Source organism: Panthera pardus, unplaced genomic scaffold, assembly GCF_024362965.1.
Source record: "Panthera pardus isolate Hobbes unplaced genomic scaffold, ASM2436296v1 HiC_scaffold_2, whole genome shotgun sequence".
Lineage (NCBI taxonomy): Eukaryota > Metazoa > Chordata > Mammalia > Carnivora > Felidae > Panthera > Panthera pardus.
The window spans coordinates 93,897,838-93,918,054 of NW_026526765.1; the positions used below are offsets into that span (position 1 = coordinate 93,897,838).

At 33.8% G+C, this 20,217-nt stretch overlaps 1 protein-coding gene across 9 annotated transcripts in view; it reads left to right on the forward strand.

Annotated features, from left to right (window-relative positions):
- SSBP2 (single stranded DNA binding protein 2) overlaps positions 1–20,217 on the forward strand; it is a 308,327-nt gene that overhangs the window by 228,043 nt on the left and 60,067 nt on the right. For all 9 annotated transcript variants that reach the window (XM_053907236.1, XM_019462852.2, XM_019462850.2 and 6 more), the window contains one exon: positions 10,566–10,625. In XM_053907236.1, the coding sequence (XP_053763211.1) occupies positions 10,566–10,625 (60 nt within the window). The remainder of the gene's footprint in view (positions 1–10,565; positions 10,626–20,217) is intronic.

Below are 20,217 nucleotides of genomic sequence, written 5' to 3' on the forward strand. Positions count from 1 at the left end.
CAGAATCCAGAAGTCCATTGCCACACACCTCTAACATAGGTAATGAAGGGTTGAAAAATAGTCTCATCTTCTTGAAAAGGCCCATAATGTAAGTGAGCAATTTTTATGCTTAGACTAAATCCATATTAAAAGAATCAACCTGCTTATAATTCTGTGCTGAATTGGATTAGCCTTGCCAAAATAGCATCTAGAAAACTGGATCTGGTAATACTTTACAGTTATTTTATATGAGTTATTTTAATTAAGTGTTGATGATGATAGAATATCTAAGATGTATGGGAGATAAGCTACATATTTATGCTTATCAGCAGAATGCGCTAGCACAAGTATGTCATTTTGTGAGCTAAATTAGTTTAATACTGGTTGGAATTAAAATGTGTTAATCAAGAGTATCTTATCCACTGGGGTGTCAGTAATGTCTGATGGAGGTTTTTATGGAAAACAGAAAAGAAACTAAACAAATTAAGATATATGAATTGTAAAGTAACTTTGACGAAATTCATTTGATGTATAATTTATGCTTCATTACTTTTCTACAGAAAACTCATGAAGCATCTCATGGAATTATAAGAATTGAAATATGTGAACACTTTTACTATATGAAAGATGGCTGTGGTGAAATACAGAAGTCACAACCCTAATGGTTATTCAAAATAATAATCTCAGTATTATTTATTTTTGATAGCTCATGACTTTAGGAAAGTTAGAATTAAGATAAAAATTTACTTCTGAGTCAGTTAAGTGTCAGACCCTTAATATTGGCTCAGGTCATAATCTCATGGTTCCTGAGATCCATGAGATCATGAGTTCCAGCCCCACGCTGGGCTCCCGTGCAGATGGTGAGGATCCTGCTTGGGATTCTTTCTCTTTCTGCCCCTTCCGTGCTCTCTCGCTCTCTCTCTCAAAAATAAATAAACTTTAAAAAAAAAGATAGAGATTTACTTGTAAGTAAAATATGGAATAGCAAAGTAGAGAAATCTACGTAGGAAAGTTGTATACAGTAAAGAGAACTAAATTAATTAAAAAATAGACACAGAATGAGTAAAAAGTAATATTTAGTGTTTAAAAGAATGTTTATTTTTTGGATAAAATAGTATAGTGAACATGTTTTTTACTACCTTTCCAGAAGTATAAAAAATAATTATAACCTACTTTATTTATCATTTCTAAAAGTTTTGTTTCCGAGAAGTTTTTTCCTTGAAAGATTCTAGAATAATTTTCATGTCATAAAATTGTGTCTTACTCCCTTTGTCTGCTTAAAACAGTGCATTAAAAATAGAAGAAGAAAGATTAAATCTGTCTAAAGCCATATCTTCACAGGACCAAGTGAGCAACATATTTGGTCTTTATGTAATTAATATAATATTTTTTCTGTCTATATGCAACTTTGCGTCTTTTGTTATTGCCTAAAAATAGTGATAGAAGCAAATTACTCCTTGGCAAATAACCATTTTCTTACAGATTTTTGGACTAATGGTTATGTGCTAAAAACAATATGATATTAAGAAGGTAGAATGTTAAATGTTCTTACTCAAATGCTGAGCTTTTCCTTAGTGGGAAAAAAATCTGTATGCTTAACCATGTTGTTTCTGAGACCTGAGAATTATCACTCTTTGAATATATTTCAGTCTAGAAAGAGGAGGTAAGGTTCTCTGTATAAACACAGCACTGTATGAGACAGCTGAAAAATGAACTGCAAATGAATTGTTAGCAGTTCTCAAGGCTGGTCTGAGCTTCAGGAAAAGTTCAATTAAGTCACCACAGTTTTGTTCTGTTTTGTTTGTTTTGCCAAATCATATGTAAATTAACCTGATATCCTTTTATACCAAAAACTGGCAACTAAATACTGCTAGCCTATAAAACTAAGAAACATTATTTTTAACCCTGACACCCAGAAACAGTAAAAGAAACCTGAAAGTGATAGGAGGGAGTAAAAGGCCTTATTAGTCATCTAAATTATAAATTCTCTTAGATGTTGATAGGGATATTGTAATTATAATATAGTATCTTGTTGGGGTCAACACTTTGCTCCTTACCTGTCCTCTGGAAAATATAAATTATCCTATTTAATCAAGCAGAATTCTCCCCTCTAATTTATAACTTTGTTCTCACTAGACAAAGCAGATATACTGTGCTAATACTGTGGCTTACTGTTTACATTGTCAATAGATATTGTGTATTTAAAAAAATTTTTTTAACGTTTATTTATTTTTAAGAGAGAGAGAGAGAGAGCAGGGGAGGGGCAGAGAGAGAGGGAAACACAGAATGCAAAGCAGGCTCCAGGCTCTGAGCTGTCAGCACAGAGACCAACGTGGGGCTTGAACTCATGCACTGTGAGATCATGACCTGAGCCAAAGTTGGATGCTTAACCAACTGAGCCACCTAGGTGCCCCAATATTATCTATTTTTAACAATACACATTGGTCAGGGGAGATTTTACACAAGGGAACGAAACTTTATTTTGTGCTGGTTTTTAGTCTTCCATCAATGTTGTTCATTCTTTTAGTCAATGAACCAGCTATGGAACCAACCAAATATTTACTGAATGCAGCTCTGTGCGTTCTCTCTTAGAATGTGCTAACTGCTTCCTTTCCTTTCTCATGAACCTCACTATAAGTTATCATATTATAATGAACAGTTTGATTCTAATGGTGATACGCTTCTAATCATTCCACATCCATTTATCACCATTCCCCACTCATCTTCTATTCCCTTTTGGCATGTGACTTAAAAACATTAATAAGTGCAGTCAAGACAACATATATTATCAAAACCCTACCAAAAGTATTTAAGAAAAGAGAGCTAGAGGTTACTAAATTTATTTTATTTCACTTGTTGCATTGCTTTTAGTTCAGTGAATCAAGAGCACATGCTAATTAGTGCTTTGTATGCAAATAAACTTACTTACCTGAAATACCACTGCCTTTTCAGCTTTTCCTGGTTGAGTGGTAACTAGCAAGAGTAAAGAATTCTGCATTAAGTGAATGGTAGCACCGTTGCTGGGGGGCCAAGGAGAAAGTGCCAAGTCAGGCAGTTTATTTATGGTCACCCGGTTGTATGTGTACCTGCCTTCATTCTGTAAAGGTATTACTGGAACTGTTTTCTCTGTAAGAAAACTAAAATGGCAGGTAAAAAACTAGGTCTTTGGTTTTCTTTACAGAGTAAGGAGGCTGATCTAGTAAACTCTAAAAAGTACAACTTTGTGCTATAAAATGTGTCAAAAAGTTACATTCAAATAAAATTTGATAAGTCAGATTTTATTATAATTGTACAATAGAAAGCTTATAAAACTTCCATTGAGTAATTTTGTGAAGAAGTCACTGTTTGAGTATTCATTTTTTAAATATTTTTAAGTTCATATTTTCTTAAACTTGGTAATTGTTTCTTTGTATTTTAAAAAGATACTATTTCTTTCAAAATTATAAGCAAATCTTACATGAATAATTTTGTCCTAAAAATTTTCAGTTATTTTATGTTAGATAAGTCCTGTAAAATTGTATGTTTTAGAACAATCTTCAGAAGAGCAATCTAACTTCCAGGTAGTATGAGGAAAGAGAAAGAGCTGGTTTCTTCTAATTCTTGTTCTAAATGTTACATTTGTCCATTCCAAAGAAATCAGTATTATCTTCCCTTTGTCACTGATTTTTTGTAAATTATGGTTTGAAAATAAAATATAGTATACAGAAAAATTGTATAAAGAAAATAGTATGTAGTATATATAGTATATAAATGGTACACAGAGAATGCTTAAGTGGGATTTTAAAGACACTCATTTTTAATGATTTTAAATTTTCTTTATTACCAGTTTATTCTCAAAGACTAATATTTAAAGAGTTTCTAAAGCCATTCTGAAATATTTAAAATAAGATATAAGGTGATTCATGTATCAATTACACCTCAGTTTTAAGGATTCTTGTGAATACCAGTTTTATTTTATGGATTAATTTCCCTAGCATTAAGATAATGACTTGCTCTACTATGGTTTTGTGTTCTTTCCTCTGAAGTGGATTTCCTTCACACCAGGGCACACATTATACTACAGTGTACTGAATCCTCTATGATGATGGTGTGAACAAAGTGCTGAAGAAATAGAAGGAAAGTCTTGATTTTTAAACTGACCCTTGGGGGATTACTAGAAATTTACTTGACAGAGAAAGAATACATGGTAATTTCAAGAAGGAGAGAATATTCTGGTGTTGAAAAGTCATATGTATGTTTTCTAAAAACTATTAAAATATTAGAAAATATTATGGTGAGGGGTGCCTGGGTGGCTCAGTCGGTTAAACGTCCAACTTCGGCTCATGTCATGATCTCACAGTTTGTGAGTTCGAGCACCATGTCGGGCTCTGTGCTGACAGCTCAGATTCTGTCTCTCTCTCTTTCTCTGCCCCTCCCCCACTCACACTCTGTCTCTCTCAAAAATAAACATTAAAAAAAATTTTTAAAGGAAATATTATACTAACAGATGGTAGTTGCACTTGTGAGCACAATATAATGTATAAACGTGTTGAATCACTATGTTGTACACCTGAAACTAATGTAACATTGTATGTCAACTATGCTCAAATACGCTTAAAACTATACTCAAAAAATAAACAAATATTTTTAAGTGTTTGTGCTGAGAGAGAGAGAGAAAGAGAGCACATGTGCACAAGCAAGGAGGGGCAGAAAGATAGGGGAGAGAGAATCCTAGGCAGACTCCATTCTGTCAGCACAGAGCTTATTGCTAGGTTCAGTTTCACAAACTGTGAGATCATGACCTGAGCCCAAATCACGAGTTGGACGCTTAACCAACTGAGCCACCCAGACACCCCTTACCGTATATATATTAAAAGAACTTAGGGCTTAAGTGGTTCTTATCTTAGCACCTGTAATTTCAGGACAGGTAAATAAAACAATTCCATTGGGGACACTTGGCACCTTCAGAGAAGCAAAGAATCAGACTGAGCAATCTAACTTCCAGGTAGTACGAGGAAAGAGAAAGAGCTGGTTTCTTCTAATTCTTAGGGAATTGTGATAGAGCACTAGGGTTTATGAAAGATCAAATAAGAGAGGCAGACTACCCTCCACTAGCAGAAAGGGCAAAGAATAAAGGAAAATCTCTCTTTTAGGGAGGCAGAAGTTTAAAATTCCATGAATAATTCTTGATATAATGGATAATAGTAATCCTTTAAGATTGAGTGACATTCATTCTGAAATAAATTCTGATTCTCAATGGTATGATCTTTACTTAGGGGAAATGAACTGGACTTGGTTGGTATTTCTATTGGAGGGTTGTTTTTGTTTTGTTTTGGTTTTTTCCTCTTCTCTTAGTCAACAAATTTTATTGATTTTTTGGATTTGTGCATGCATGCTTTTATTCCTTTTGAGTTATTGCATTCTTTCTGGGAAGATAGCTGAAACATGTAGAAAGGAGAGTTTATGCCTTTATGGAAATGTAGTTTCCATATGTCAGAATACTAACAGTGGTACTCATTATATCTTGTGTTATAAAGAACCTGACTGTGTGAGTTTTGCCTAATTTGGAAAACTTTTTAAAACATAGCCTTGACTTTGATTCACTCATAGCACTACATGTTCTATCAAGTAAGGATGATGTAATATGACTTCTGAGTGAAGGCACCAGATTGAAATACTATTTTTTGTGGGTTTTCACTGGTACTTGCCATTTGGTGAAGAGAACATTCTATTTCTTTAAATTAGTGGACTAATAGAGAAAACAGTTTTTCCAGAAAATTGTTTTCCTACTAATTATAATAGTAGAACCTTAAAAATTCTAATCAGAGAGCAGTGATCGTCATCTGCTTTGTTCACTCATATGTCCAACGACTTAGTCCATTACTGCCTTTGTAGGTATTTAATATATATTTGTTGAATAAAAGAATCACTAGTATACTTTTTAATTGATAAGTTGAGTTTTTTTTTATTCTTCCAATGGGCCTTTGATCGGAACCAAATGCATCCTTCTCTTTTGGAGTATTTTTTTTCTTTATGTTTTCCTTTTCTCTGGAAAGCATAGGAATAAGTTTCTCCAGCTCCTTGATGAAGATGGTTTGTGAGTTGTGCCCATCCCACCCCTACACATTTCAAATATTTGTAGCTATTTGCAATATAGAAATCTGTATACTTAAGGGTAATGCTGGAAATAACAGAATAATGGAGTTTTGTTTTTCTTTTTAATTTTCTATGGGACTTTAGAGATTATCTAGTCCAACTCTCTCATTTAAGATGGAGAAAATTAAAGGCCGAAGATTTTTTAGCTCAGGGCCCCTCTGCTAATTAGTGTTACTACAAAACTAGAACCCAGTCCCCTGACTCCCAAATGTTTTTTTTCACACACCTTATAAATAGCCTTTTGAAGGTGAAGACCTTTTCCATTTAAAATATTGATTCACCATCATGACATCTTCAAGCAAATATCTTAATGCCCAAACTATTAAAAAAAAAAAAACAACTTTCTCCCCCAAGTAAAAGAGTATTTCATAGCCAAAAATTCTTTTCAAAAACCTGTTCTTCCCAGACTATTCATGCAGAGAGTACTAACATGTCTGTCAGTAGATATACTCTATAGTATCAGTAGGCAATCTCTTATATCAATAATTTAAACTTGTTTTCATATCTTGAATTGTATTTGCAAGGAAATTGGCTTCTGAATACTGGAGTACAAATATTATTACAATATTCTCAGTTGCTAATATGCAAACTCTTTGGGGTTCAGTTGCTGTGTCTCTGTCTCAACAAGCAGGCAAGTGAGGACCTGTGTGTTTAACTAGATAACTTAAGGTAAGGATCAATCTGAATATTAAGAGCTTATGTTATAACAGCACTAATTTGATATCAAAGGTACTCTACCCATAGCAGTCTTTGTATTTTAAGTAAAAGTAGTAGATTTTTATCTCAACTAGCTTTTTTGTCATTTTTGCTTTAAGTGGATTGTTATTGATTAGAATTTATAAATGGTTTTCTTTTCTTTTTTTCCAAAAACACCTGTAAATTTGAACTTGGAGGAGGAGGGCATGCATAAGAACTAAATTAACTAAAGAGAGAATCTTTTTCTCTCCCAGTCTCATTCTGTAGAGATTTGTAGGTTCCTAGGTACCACATGCACTCCCTGTCCTCAGTAGTCTCTTGATGGGTCCTTACAGTCAGATAGGAGTGTTTGACAGTCCCATTAAAATACACTGTTTCATAGTACCATTGATGAGAGAAATTCCTCTTTTCAGATAGTCCATTAAATTAACACTATAACATCATTTTACATTTGGACCAATATGCAAATCTCAAATGCTCTATTTCAAGTAAGGTACATCTCAATTTTTTCCTCAGTATTTGATAGTTAGTAATATTTTTAACATAATTTCTACCTCGTATTCCATTTCAAAGTGAATGTAATAGACAGGAATCATCAGTAACCTATTTTTATTTCTCCATGTCTCAAAAAGTAAATTGATAAACTTTGGATTCATGAGTATGTCATAAAACATCACTTTGTGAAAGAAAGGCAAACATTCCAAAACCAATGACACAATACTTAATTTCCTAGTTTTTAAAATTAGTCCAGAATTTAAAAGGCAGTTCCATAAATGAAATTGGGTGATTAGAAATATAGTAGAGGGTGTGTGAGTATTGGGATAAGCTTCTAGTTGGCAGTATAGTTAACTAACTAATTCAATTTAGAGTAGAGCTTAGAAAGGATTAAAGAGAAACAGCCTTGGGGCGCCTGGGTGGCTCAGTCGGTTAAGCGGCCGACTTCGGCCCAGGTCATGATCTCGCGGTCCGTGAGTTCGAGCCCCGTGTTGGTCTCTGTGCTAACAGCTCAGAGCCTGGAGCCTGTTTCAGATTCTGTGTCTCCCTCTGACCCTCCCCCATTCATGCTTTGTCTCTCTCTGTCTCAAAAATAAATAAACGCTAAAAAAAAAAAAAAATTAAAAAAAAAAAAAGAGAAACAGCTTTGATCAAATATGTGAAAACTAACATTATTGAAATGTTGAAATTGGAATACCCACTTTGTCACCAGAGGTGACAATAATACCTGAATAAACCAATATTTCTGTCCATTTAAAATAATCTCCTGATTAACATAGAAGATTAAGATGTAAGAATATATGATAATTGTATGATTAACATATAAGAACACAGTAATAAAAAAAAAACTGAATTGCTTTTTTAACTCTAAAGTTCCTCTTGTTGGAAATTATTATTTCCAACAATTACTATTTCTTGTCAAAATTATCTAAAATAAAATCTTCCAAGAGATATTATAGAAGTAGTCTATACAGCATTAACTTGTTAGGATTTTATTTTTCAGATGCTGCTTTTTAAAATAACCTGCTTTTATTTTATTTTTTTTTCAATATGTGAAGTTTATTATCAAATTGGTTTCCATACAACACCCAGTGCTCATCCCAAGAGGTGCCCTCCTCAATACCCATCGCCCACCCTCTCCTCCCTCCCACCCCCCATCAACCCTCAGTTTGTTCTCAGTTTTTAGGAGTCTCTTACGCTTTGGCTCTCTTCCACTCTAACCTCTTTTTTTTTTTCCTTCCCCTCCCCCATGGGTTTCTGTTAAGTTTCTCAGGATCCACATAAGAGTGAAACCATATGGTATCTGTCTTTCTCTGTATAGCTTATTTCACTTAGCATCACACTCTCCAGTTCCATCCATGTTGCTACAAAGGGCCATATTTCATTTTTTCTCATTGCCACGTAGTACTCCATTGTGTATATAAACCACAATTTCTTTATCCATTCATCAGTTGATGGACATTTAGGCTCTTTCCATAATTTGGCTATTGTTGAGAGTGCTGCTATAAACATTGGGGTACAAGTGCCCCTATGCATCAGTACTCCTGTATCCCTTGGGTAAATTCCTAGCAGTGCTATTGCTGGGTCATAGGGTAGGTCTTAAAATAACCCTGCTTTTAAAATGTAGCCAAGAACTGCAGGTTCAGTTTCTAAAATGTTTATAGAAAATACATTATAAATGTGGAATTTAATTATGTAAAATACTAAAGATTTGGCTTGCCCAAGCTTTTGTTAAATTGATCCTTAATTTATATTACTTCATTCTTAATATATTACTTCATGATATGCAACCATTTAGAGTGGATAATTTACTTATGTTACATGAAGTAATAATCTTGAATTTAAATAAATTATATAGTGTGATGTAAGTAGACAAAATTATAGAATTTTTCTATAGAAATGAAATTTTGAATAATTTTAGGAATACACTGAAAAATTTGATACACATAAACTTTGAAAAATTTGGTGCCCATATCTGAGTGATCAAAAATATTCATCCACTCATTGTTGGAATGATATTTTTAGGATATTTTTCAGACATTTTTTGAACTGGATGGAGTCAACATATCTTACCAGAATCTGATTTATCTAACAAGATAAACTGCCTTGAGTTTTAATATAAGACCATTTTTTTCTTTCTTTTAAATACACAGCTCATAATCTGCTAAGCTTAAAATATGCAAATAAATTATTTCAACTTTAAAATTTATAATCTATTTTGAATTATAACAAACACTTGAGAAAGGAGAGGCAAAGCTCTTTTTAACCACAAAGGACATATGAAAAAGAAATTTCTTTACCATTTTAAAAAGCCACCAAAAAAAAAAAAAAACGGTAAAAAATTTGGCAACTTTAAAATTATTAAAGGAAATTGATAACCAAACTGGATAATTCAGTCCAAACTATATGTTCAGAACCCAGTTTACAGAATGATATAGCCAATAAGCCTGTTCCTGAAGTCTTTGCTAAGATTCAGTTGCCTAAATCTCCTAATCTTTTTTTGCCAATTAAATGTCATTATCTTAATAAAATTCACATTAAAAAATTTTTTTTGCTTTAGTCATCTTTTTTTAATGTTTATTTCTGAGAGAAAGGGAGAGTGTTAGTGGAGCAGAGGCAGAGAGAGAGGGAGACAGAGGCTTGGAATCAGACTTTGCGCTGAAAGCAGAGAGGGCCTCATAGGGGCTCGAACTCATAAATCATGAGGTCATGACCTGAGCCAAAATCAAGAGTAGGACACCTAACTGACCAAGCCACCCAGGAGCCCCAGCTTTACTCATCTTTGATGTTTTTTTGTTTTTGTTTTTGTTTTTTTTTAAGTTTATTTATTTTTGAGACAGAGAGAGACAGAGCATGAATGGGGGAGGGTCAGAGAGAGAGGGAGACACAGAATCTGAAGCAGGCTCCAGGCTCTGAGCTGTAAGCACAGAACCCGACGCGGGGCTCGAACTCACAGACCATGAGATCATGACCTGAGCTGAAGTCGGAAGCTCAACCGACTGAGCCACCCAGGCGTCCCTCATCTTTGATGTTTTTATGTTTTCTTTGGGAAATGTTCTAGATATTCTACAAAATAAAAAAACAGGACGGTAATTTTTCTTAAAAGAGTTTATTCTACTGAAAGCAGCCACATAGGGAAATAAGTTGACTTATGTTTTGTATAATTCTCAAATTCTTTAAAACAGTTTATTTTCAGATCTCTATTTTACATTGTGTCATTTATGTTTTGTTTTATTTATTTATTTGTTTTACTTCAATAGCCTTTTATGTCACCTCGGTACCCTGGAGGTCCAAGGCCCCCATTGAGGATACCTAACCAGGTAAGATTCGTGTGCTACTTAAGTTTCTGAGTTTTGTTGTTGTTGTTATTGTTATTGTTTTTAAGATTCAATAAAGATCTTGAAAATTTCGTGAATATTTCTTACCTATAAAAACATTAAATTATTCTTTCTCTATCCCATTTAATGCTACTTCTAGTAACATATAATCTATTTCAAAAATTGGCAAACTACTGTCCATATGTTGACTGACTGTTTTTGTAAATAAAGTTTTATTGAAAAATAGCCATGCTCTTTCATTCATGTATTGTCTGTGACTTCCTTTACACTGCAGTAACAGATTTTTAAGTGGTCAGATATTTACTATCTGGATCTTTACAGAAAAAAAGTTTGTTGAACCTTGGAGTCTACTCTATACCCTGAACTTAATTGTATATGTATGTGTGTGTGTTTGTGTGTATGTAATTTTGGTAAATGCTAAATACCTTTATTTAAAGATGGTAATAAAATTTTCTATAGAATGAACATACTTTGGTTTATTTTTGTATAATATGCTCTCAACATCATGGTTGCAATGCATCAGTTTTGCCCAAATATAGTGATCTCAGGTATATAAATACCTGCTTCTGGAAGGGTTAGATCTATTAATAAATAAATTGTTAGCAATAGATCTTCCAACTTTTTTTACCTACTAGAGCTCTGCGATTTCATAAGCTTTTATCCTTACATAGTTCTTTTATCAATACCGTAAATACTTATTTGCTAAAGAGAATAATGCACAGTTTTTACTTGAAAGGAGTTTATAGTTTAGTTTCAGGATACAGAACATGTGCATTTACATAACACAAGAAGAAATTAAATGCCTAATTTTATGGAATAGTTATGTCAAGATAATTGTTTTGTTACTTTAATTCTGTTATTGTATACCTCAGCATTTTCCACAATCTAAAGTAAACCCTGTTATTCCAGAAAATTCTTTTTCATTCTTACTCTCTTTCTGTCTCCACTTCCTTTCTGACCAAAAATACAACAAAGTTGTGCTTACTAACATATTTCATAGCAACAAAGTTCTGCTTCTCCTCTACTAACTCTTACTGAAATTATGCTGTGTCCTTGAAGTGTCCCAGTTTGCTGTTTTTTTTTCTGCTTTTAGTGCACAGCAAGGAGTGCCAGCACCCACATCCACCCCCGAGGGAGAACTTGAAGCAGGCAGTGGTGCTGGATGATCTCATGGTTATAGTGCTGGGAGGCCTCACATTAGCAGCTGGAGGAGTTTTTTCCTTCAGACTGAATCTGCATTCAGTACATAGGGCCAGGGAAACACGGCATGAAATAGGAAAAGGAAGTGCACAGATGCCAAGTGTTCTAACATATGGAGATTTTATTTTCTCTGTGGGTGAACCTATGTATATTGACAGTCAAATCCCCTTATATAGGTGCCCGAATCTTTTAAATTTCCTTCTAAAGGATGGAAAGTTGTATCTTTCATTGGGGTCTTCATAATGTTTCAGACATCCCGTCCATAGCTTTTTATGTTATATAGATCTAAGAGGTTCCTGAAAATGTGAATTAGGGAAACGTGAATTTCTTGTACCAAGTATGTTATCAGAAATTTTGACTTCATATATTCTGTATCAATGATGAAATTCTTAAGGGATTATTGCTTTCGCATCCATTTGACATTGTTGAAATGCCTGCCATGTCTAACATACAATGCTAGGTTCCATATGTACAGAGACTTATATAATGAAAAACATACTTTGTGAAAGAGGAATAAGTTGTGGAATTGTAAACCTAGACTGAATTTGTTTTTAAGAACAAGTATAGAATGCTTTTGGATTTATTAAAATGTTTTAAAAATTTAAAGATAATAAAGAATTATCCTACAGGCTCTTTTTCCTCAAGAATCTTAAAGTCTTTACCTAAGTGTTTTTTAAAATAATTGTACTCATATCTGAGTGGGTCTTTTTTGTCTACTCATCCCCCCCCCCACATTTATATAGTTAAACTTTATTAATTCAAACATCTATCTTCCAAATTTATAATTTTACATTTATACTATTTTAAAAAGAATTTTCTGAGCAAATTAATTGTGTTAATAGTGTAAACATAATGTTTTACAAAATGTTGAACCTAGTTAGGAGCATGACCTTTCCAAGCAACAGAATGTTTCTTCAATTTCTTTACATAGTCATTAACGTAGAATCAGAAAAACCATATTTGGTGATTAATTGGAATGTTGCACATAAAAACAACACAAATATGTTTTTTATTTCATCTTCATTTAAAATGATCATAAACTAATTAAAATTTGTTTTATTGATAGATTATATCTAAGAAAATAAAAAGTGAAATACTCTTCAATGGTGTTGGCTAGTCATTTTGAATATGTAAAAGATATTCCTTTAATAAACAGATTCTTCAGAATTTATAACTTCTAATGATTAGACTGTAGATTTTTTTTAAGATTTTATTTTTAAGCAATCTCTACACCTAACACGGGCCTCAAACCCACAAGCCCAAGATCAAGAGTCACACACCCCACCAAATGAGCCAGCCAGGTGCCTCTAGACTGTAGATTTTCACTTGAATTCTCCTAAGATGGTTTTAATGGTTCTCAAGTAACTTCACAACGGTTTATACTGTATATATATTTATAGCACAGGGTATTTGGAACTTGTTATAACATCACTCTGCCAAAAGAAAAAAAAATACAAGAAGGGGTAATGGTCTCTAAAATGATGGAAGAAAAGTGGGGCACCTGGTGGCTCAGTTGGTTAAGTGTCTAACTCTTGGTTTTGGCTCATGTCATGATCTTGCGGTTCATGAGTTCGAGCCCCTCATTAGACTCTGCACTGGCAGTGTGGACCCTGCTTGGTGTTCTGTCTCTTTTCCTCACTAGCTGCCTCTCCCCTGCTCACTCTCTGGCTCTCTCAAACAAATAAACTTTAAGAAAAATTTTTTAAATAATAATAATAAAATGATGGTAGAAAAGTAAAATGATAAGCACATTCAATGTTGTAAAGAATAAATACATATTAAAACATATGAAACATAGAAATTAAGTCCAAAAGTATATTTGACTATACAGTTTTACATTGGAATTGGTTCAACCATCAGAAGAGATCATTGGTGTTGAAGCATCTGTAACCTGGAATAGAACAAGTCTTTATCCTTCTCTTAGGTAAAACATTTAACCAGAAAAATTCACAATGTTTACTGAACACTGTGCTGAGGAAACCAAGGCAGCCAGAATACAGAGACTGTTTATGAGTGATACCGAGCATAAACTATTGATTTATTGATCCTATAGAATTTTGAGTTTATACTCTATTTTTGACCATTCCTGAAACTCTGTAAACAGGTATGTGACATAGTTAATGCTGTTGACCATTTTATATTCCAAAGCTGATTTGGTATTTTAAAAACACAGTGCATCTGACTATTTATTTTACTGAAAGTCTCAAAGATATTTCTCCATTAGCAGATGAATAGTTAAATTATGGTATATCCAAATGGTAAAATAATATGCAGCTATTAAAAAGCATATTATAGAATTACATTTATTGATATGATAAAATGTTAATGATCTATTACCAACTGTAAAGAAGGCATAAAGGTCATGTAGTATATCACCTTTTCTTTATCACTATACAAACTCAGTTTCCCCCACTCATCACACACAGACACACACACACACACACACACACACACATATTTGTCAAAGATTATCAAGATATGTCCTTTATTTCTGGATAGTAGAATTATGAGTGCTTTCTTTGTTTATTTCTGCATATTTTTATTTAAACAAATTTTTTTAATATTTATTTATTTTTGAGAGAGAGAGAGAGACAGACAGAGAGTGAGCGGGGAAGGGGCAAAGGGAGACAGACAGAAACTAAAGCAGGCTCCAGGCTCTGAGCTGTCCACACAGAGCCCAACATGGGAGTTGAACTCACAGACTGCAAGATCATGACCTGAGCTGAAGTCAGATGCTTAACTGATTGAGCCACCCAGGTGCCCCTATTTCTTCATTTTTAAAGTTTGCATTGAAAAAGTATTTCATTTGTGATTAGAAGATATTACTAGTTAATTTTGTACATAGATAAAAGTATAGATGTTTTATTCTTTTAGTTATTCAATACATAAGATTATTCTCCATTAATATTGAATATATAGTTCTTACATGATGAAAAGAAAAACATAATATATGCTAAGGATAGGCAAATCTATAAAAAAAAGACTTTTCTTCATCACTTTTCATAGAGAAACTATCAACAGGCATTTGAACAGAAAAAAATTGTTGGGATGTTTTCTCAGATACTGAAAATAAATTTTACGTTTCCTGTATAACAAGGTACCTATATTTTAAAATGCACTTTATGTTCTATTTTCAGGATAAATGCCATTTAGCATGGCTTTTTCCAATAGTTTTGTCTTGGTAAAATTTTCCATATACAAAATCCTACTTTGGTTTAATGATATTAGTGTAAGAACATAAGAAAGACCTCAGCTGCATAAGGCAAAGTATGTTCTACCTTGAGTAAATAATAGTAGTCTTCTAGCTGCAATTGTAAGGATGGCCATAGTAAATCTTTAGCTATAAAAATTAAATGTTGCACCTGTATAATATAAATCAGTGATTAATAAAGTATACTTTTTTTGGCCAGTTCAAAATATTCCTTTCTGTCATTGAGATCTTATTTCTTTGTTGCTATGATAATTACACTATTAATGTATTTAAATTATTATTTGAAATCCATTGAAACACATTTAAAAACCTATTTTCCTTATAACTTAGAATTATGAGTGTATCCTGAGATATATACCCTTTCCAATTCCTATCTTTGTAAGACACAGGAAATTAACAAATTTAAAATGTCTGGAACAAAATAAACTTCATTCTCCTTCCCAAACCAAGAAAACTTTACATAGCAAATGCTGTGCAGTCTTACTCAATTTATGTTACAGGTATATAGAGCTTTTTGGTATAATAATTACTTCTTTTGCCAAAACATCTTATTATCTTATAACATTTTTATCACAGATACTCCCTTTTTAGACATAAACCAATACAAAAAGTGCATTGCCATGTATTTGATTGGAAACTTCTTTGGACTATATGACATCTCTCAGAAATATTCAGGGGCACCTGGGTGGCTCAGTCATTTAAGCACCCGACTTTTTTTTTTTTTTTAATTTTTTTTAATGTTTATTTGTTTGGTGAGAGAGAGAGAGAGCATGAACAGGGGAGGGGCAGAGAGAGGGAGACACAGAATCTGAAGCAGGCTCCAGGCTCTGAGCTGTCAGCACAGAGCCCGACATGGGGCTCGAACTCACGAACCATGAGATCATGACATGAGCCAAAGTTGGACACCCAACTGACTGAGCTGCCCAGGAGCCCCTAAGTGCCTGACCTGATTTTGGCTCAGGTCACAATCTCAGGATTGGTGAGATCGAGCCTGGCGTCAGGCTTTGCACTGACAGCTTGCAGCCTGCTGGGGTTTCTCTCTCTCTCCCTCTCTCTCTGCCCCTCCCCTGTTCTCTCTCTCTCTCAAAAGAAATAAACATTAAAAAAGATTCAGTCATTCAACAGATACTCGTTTAGGTTTAGTATGTGCCAGACACCATTTGACTTGTGGGCAAACATCAACAAACTAATGAGAATCCCTCTTATTGTGGAGTTGGCATCCTAATGCAGTGCTGCCCAATGGAACTTTTTAAAACTTTATTAATTTTAATTTAACTGGCTGCATGTGGCAAAGGGCTGTATATTGGATAGTGTATTTGCAGTGGTTAATACATAGAAAAAAGAGGGCACCTACATATCTCCAACTGATTTTGGCTCAAGTTGTAGGATCAAGCCCCACACTGAGCATGGAGATTCTCTATGTCTCTTGAGATTCTCTCTGTCTCTCTCTGTGCCCCTCTCTCCTACTTTCATGCACTCTATTTTTTCTCATTTATTTATTTATTTTGAGAGACAGAGTGAGCAGGGGAGGGCCAGGGAGAGAGAGACAGAATCCTTAGCAGGCTCTGCACTGCCAGGGTGGAGCGTGAGATGGGGCTCAAAGCCACAAACCATGAGATCATGACCTGAGCCGAAGCCAGATGCTTAACCAACTGAGGCACCCAGGTGCCCCATGAATTGTGCTTTGAAGACGAATATCTTTCTATACTGAATGTAACATTTCTGTATTTTGATATCTTTTCTACTGATAGTGCCTTTTTCCAGGAAAAAAAAAATGACCGTGGTGTTGTTGAAAGGACCTCAGTTGTGTCAATCATCTTAGGTCCAAATGCCACCAATGCCCAGAAACGCATGACTTTGAGCGAGTCATTTAACCTTTATGGGTCTTAATTTTCTTAGCAGTAAAATGAGAATAGACTCAAGTATTTTTAAAATCCTTTTTACTTTTAAACTTTCTTAATTATATGATTTTACTTCATTTCATATAATTGAGGGGGCCTATTAAAAATGTTGTAGTTCAAAATTATTAAGTAAATTATAAAAGCCTTGATAAATTCACCGTTTTTAAAATCATCAGTGAGCATCTAGTCTCTATGAGTAGACAGTATATGTAATGATATTCAAGGAAATATGTACCAGAATCTTAAGTTCCTTGTGGGGTTTACCACTGGAATCATGTAATGAATCCTTTGTAAACTAATTTTTTTATGAAGCAAGAAATTCTTCCATTTAATTGTTTCTATTTAAGTGAAATTTCGTATTATTTCATTTATTTTAAATCCTAGGAGTTAAGGCCTATATTTTGAACTTTTGGAGTATGTTGACCTGATTTGAAGCCTTGGCTCTGCTACTTAACAGTAGTATAACCATCAACAAATTAACAAATTATTTACGCATAATGGTGCTCCCTTATCTATAAAGGATATCTTCCAAGATCCCCAGTAGATGCGTGAGAACCATGGATAGTACCTAATTGTTTATATACTATGATTTCTTCCTATGCAAACATACCTATGATAAAGTTTAATTTATAAATTAAGTAGAGTTGTATAACAACAACAATAATAAAATGTAACAGTATAAAAATGGTAAAAGTTTTATGCATGTGGTACACTCTCTCAAAATATCTTATTGTACTGTACTCACTTTTTTTATGATGATATGAGATGATCACATGCCTACATGATGAGATGATGTGAGGTGAATGACGTGGTCACTGTGGCATAGCTTTTAGGCTGCTCTTCTGTTTCAGGACCAAGGTAGACCATGGTAACTAAAACTACAGAAAGTGAAACCATAGATAAGGGAAGACTCCTGTATTAAATCTGTTTCTTCTCATCAGGAAGGATTAATAATAATAACTTCATGAGATGTTGTAAGCATTGAGTTAAATAATAAATATAAAGAACCACAAGTGTATATTATTATTGATACTGTTTGTTATTATTAAGCATCCTTATCATTAGTGTTATTTTCTCTATCAGAGTGAAGATCTTTTATAGAACAAAGACTGTGTGCCAAAATTTGTGACTAAACAAGTCCTAATAGAATGTAATTAGCATGGTAGAAAATATGAAAATAATATCAACCCCAAAATGTATAAATTTATTTTTCCTGATATTAAAGTTTTAAGAAATGTAACAATTATGGTCTTGTTTATACCCAAAACCATCATCTGGTAATCCCAGGACTGATAAAAATCTTTTAAAAGTTAGAAATCTGACTTAACAAAAGACAAACACTGATGACTAAAGAGTTAAATTTAGGAAAAGGACACTCATTTTGAAAGACAACTTGATATTGTTCGAAATTATCTGTATTTTTAAGTGATGAATAGAAAGTAAAAGACTTGTCAACTATTCTGATATTCTAAGATAAACAAGAAAAAGTAAAATTTTGAAGAAAATGGTTTCCAGAGCTAAAACATGATGCCTTTAATGAGATTTAGAAATTCAGAAATCAAAGTCCAGAGTATAACCATTTGGGGACCTAAAAAAAAGCAAGAATTCCAGACTCACAATTGAAGATAATGCTAATTAGTCACATATTTTCAGTGTTCCAAATTCATTTTTTACATAACTTTTGACAGTGTTGACTACTTCTGCCTTTTTAAAACTTACCTTGTGCATTCTGGAATTTTGGTCTTAGTCCACTTTCTAATTTCATACCTATTCAGTTTCAGTTTTCTTTCCTACCTCTCCTTGGTATTTTTTTTTAATTTTTTAAATGTTTATTTTTGAGAGGGAGAGACAGAGAGACAAAGTGTGAATGGGGGAGGGGCAGAGAGAGAGGGAGACACAGAGTCTGAAGCAGGTTCCAGGCCCTGAGCTGTCAGCACAGAGCCCAATGCGGGGCTTGAACTTATCAGCCATGAGATCATGACCTGAGTTGAAGTGGGATGCTTAACCAATTGAGCCATCCAGGCCTCCCTCTCCTTAGTATTTTTAAAGAATTATATTGTTGATCTTTTTTCTTCTCTTTGAAATCAGTTTCATTCTTAGGATTTTATCACTGATGATTCCTAAAATTGCCCAATCTAAACTTTATTTCTTTTAGTCCTTCAGTAAATACTTCTCTGAACCAGAAGGCACAGATAGGTTCTACACTTCCTCAGAGTTTACAGTCTTTTGGAGATACAGAAAGAAAAATGAGCCATGATTGTATTTAAGTTCTATGAAAGTAAAGTATAAAATCCTATAAAGGCACATAAGGGGCGCCTGGGTGGCTCAGTCAGTTAAATGTCCAATTCTTGATTTCAGCTCAGGTCATGATCTCATGGTTTGTGGGTTCGAAACCCACATCAGGCTTTGAGCTGCCAGAGCGGAGCCTACTTGGAATTTTCTCTCTCTCCCTGTCTCTGTCCCTGTCTCTCACTCTCTCAAAAATAAATAAACATTAAAAAAAAAATTTTTTTACGCATATAACAAGCCCTTACCTCCCCCGTATGCTAAGACATTCAGGGAGGAAGGAAGGAGTGGCCCAGAGGTGACAAAAAAAGAAATGGTTGTTATAGTTGGGAGATCTGTTATACTGAGCAAATAAATACTTTGAGCAAAAAAAAAAAAAAAAAAAAAAGATATTGAAGACAATGAAAGCCTGGTTTCCCACTGTTAGAGAAAACATTTGAACATAAAAATGAAGAAGATTAAATATAATCCTGAGGTTTTATATTGGAATTGGAGCTGTTGACTTGGTGTTGGAGAATATGAATTTATGGTATGTGTGTACCACATACACACAGATATGGAGTTAGAGATGTATATATGTGTGCATATAAATGTGTGTACATACACACATAGATTTTTGAGTGCAGCATCTATTGGCAGAGCCAAAAGGCAATGTACCAAAGTTACAACGAGCACTCTGAGATCTCAGATCTTGATGTTTACGTGTTGTCCTCCACTAGAAAGAATCAGGGCCCTGGGCCCTTTGAAGTAAGGTCTGATTTCAGAGCTATGCTAGAAAAAATATGAGATGAACTTGAACCATCTTGTGCCAGGAAGAAAATGCTCAAAATATGATGAGGTTGTGTCAAAAGATCACCAGAGCCATCTTGAATATTTGAACACTGGGCAAATCTTGAATATTAAAATAAGTGATGATAGTAATATATTACAACCATTGAGTAAAATAGGAAGAAAAAGAAAAGAAAGAAAGAAAGAA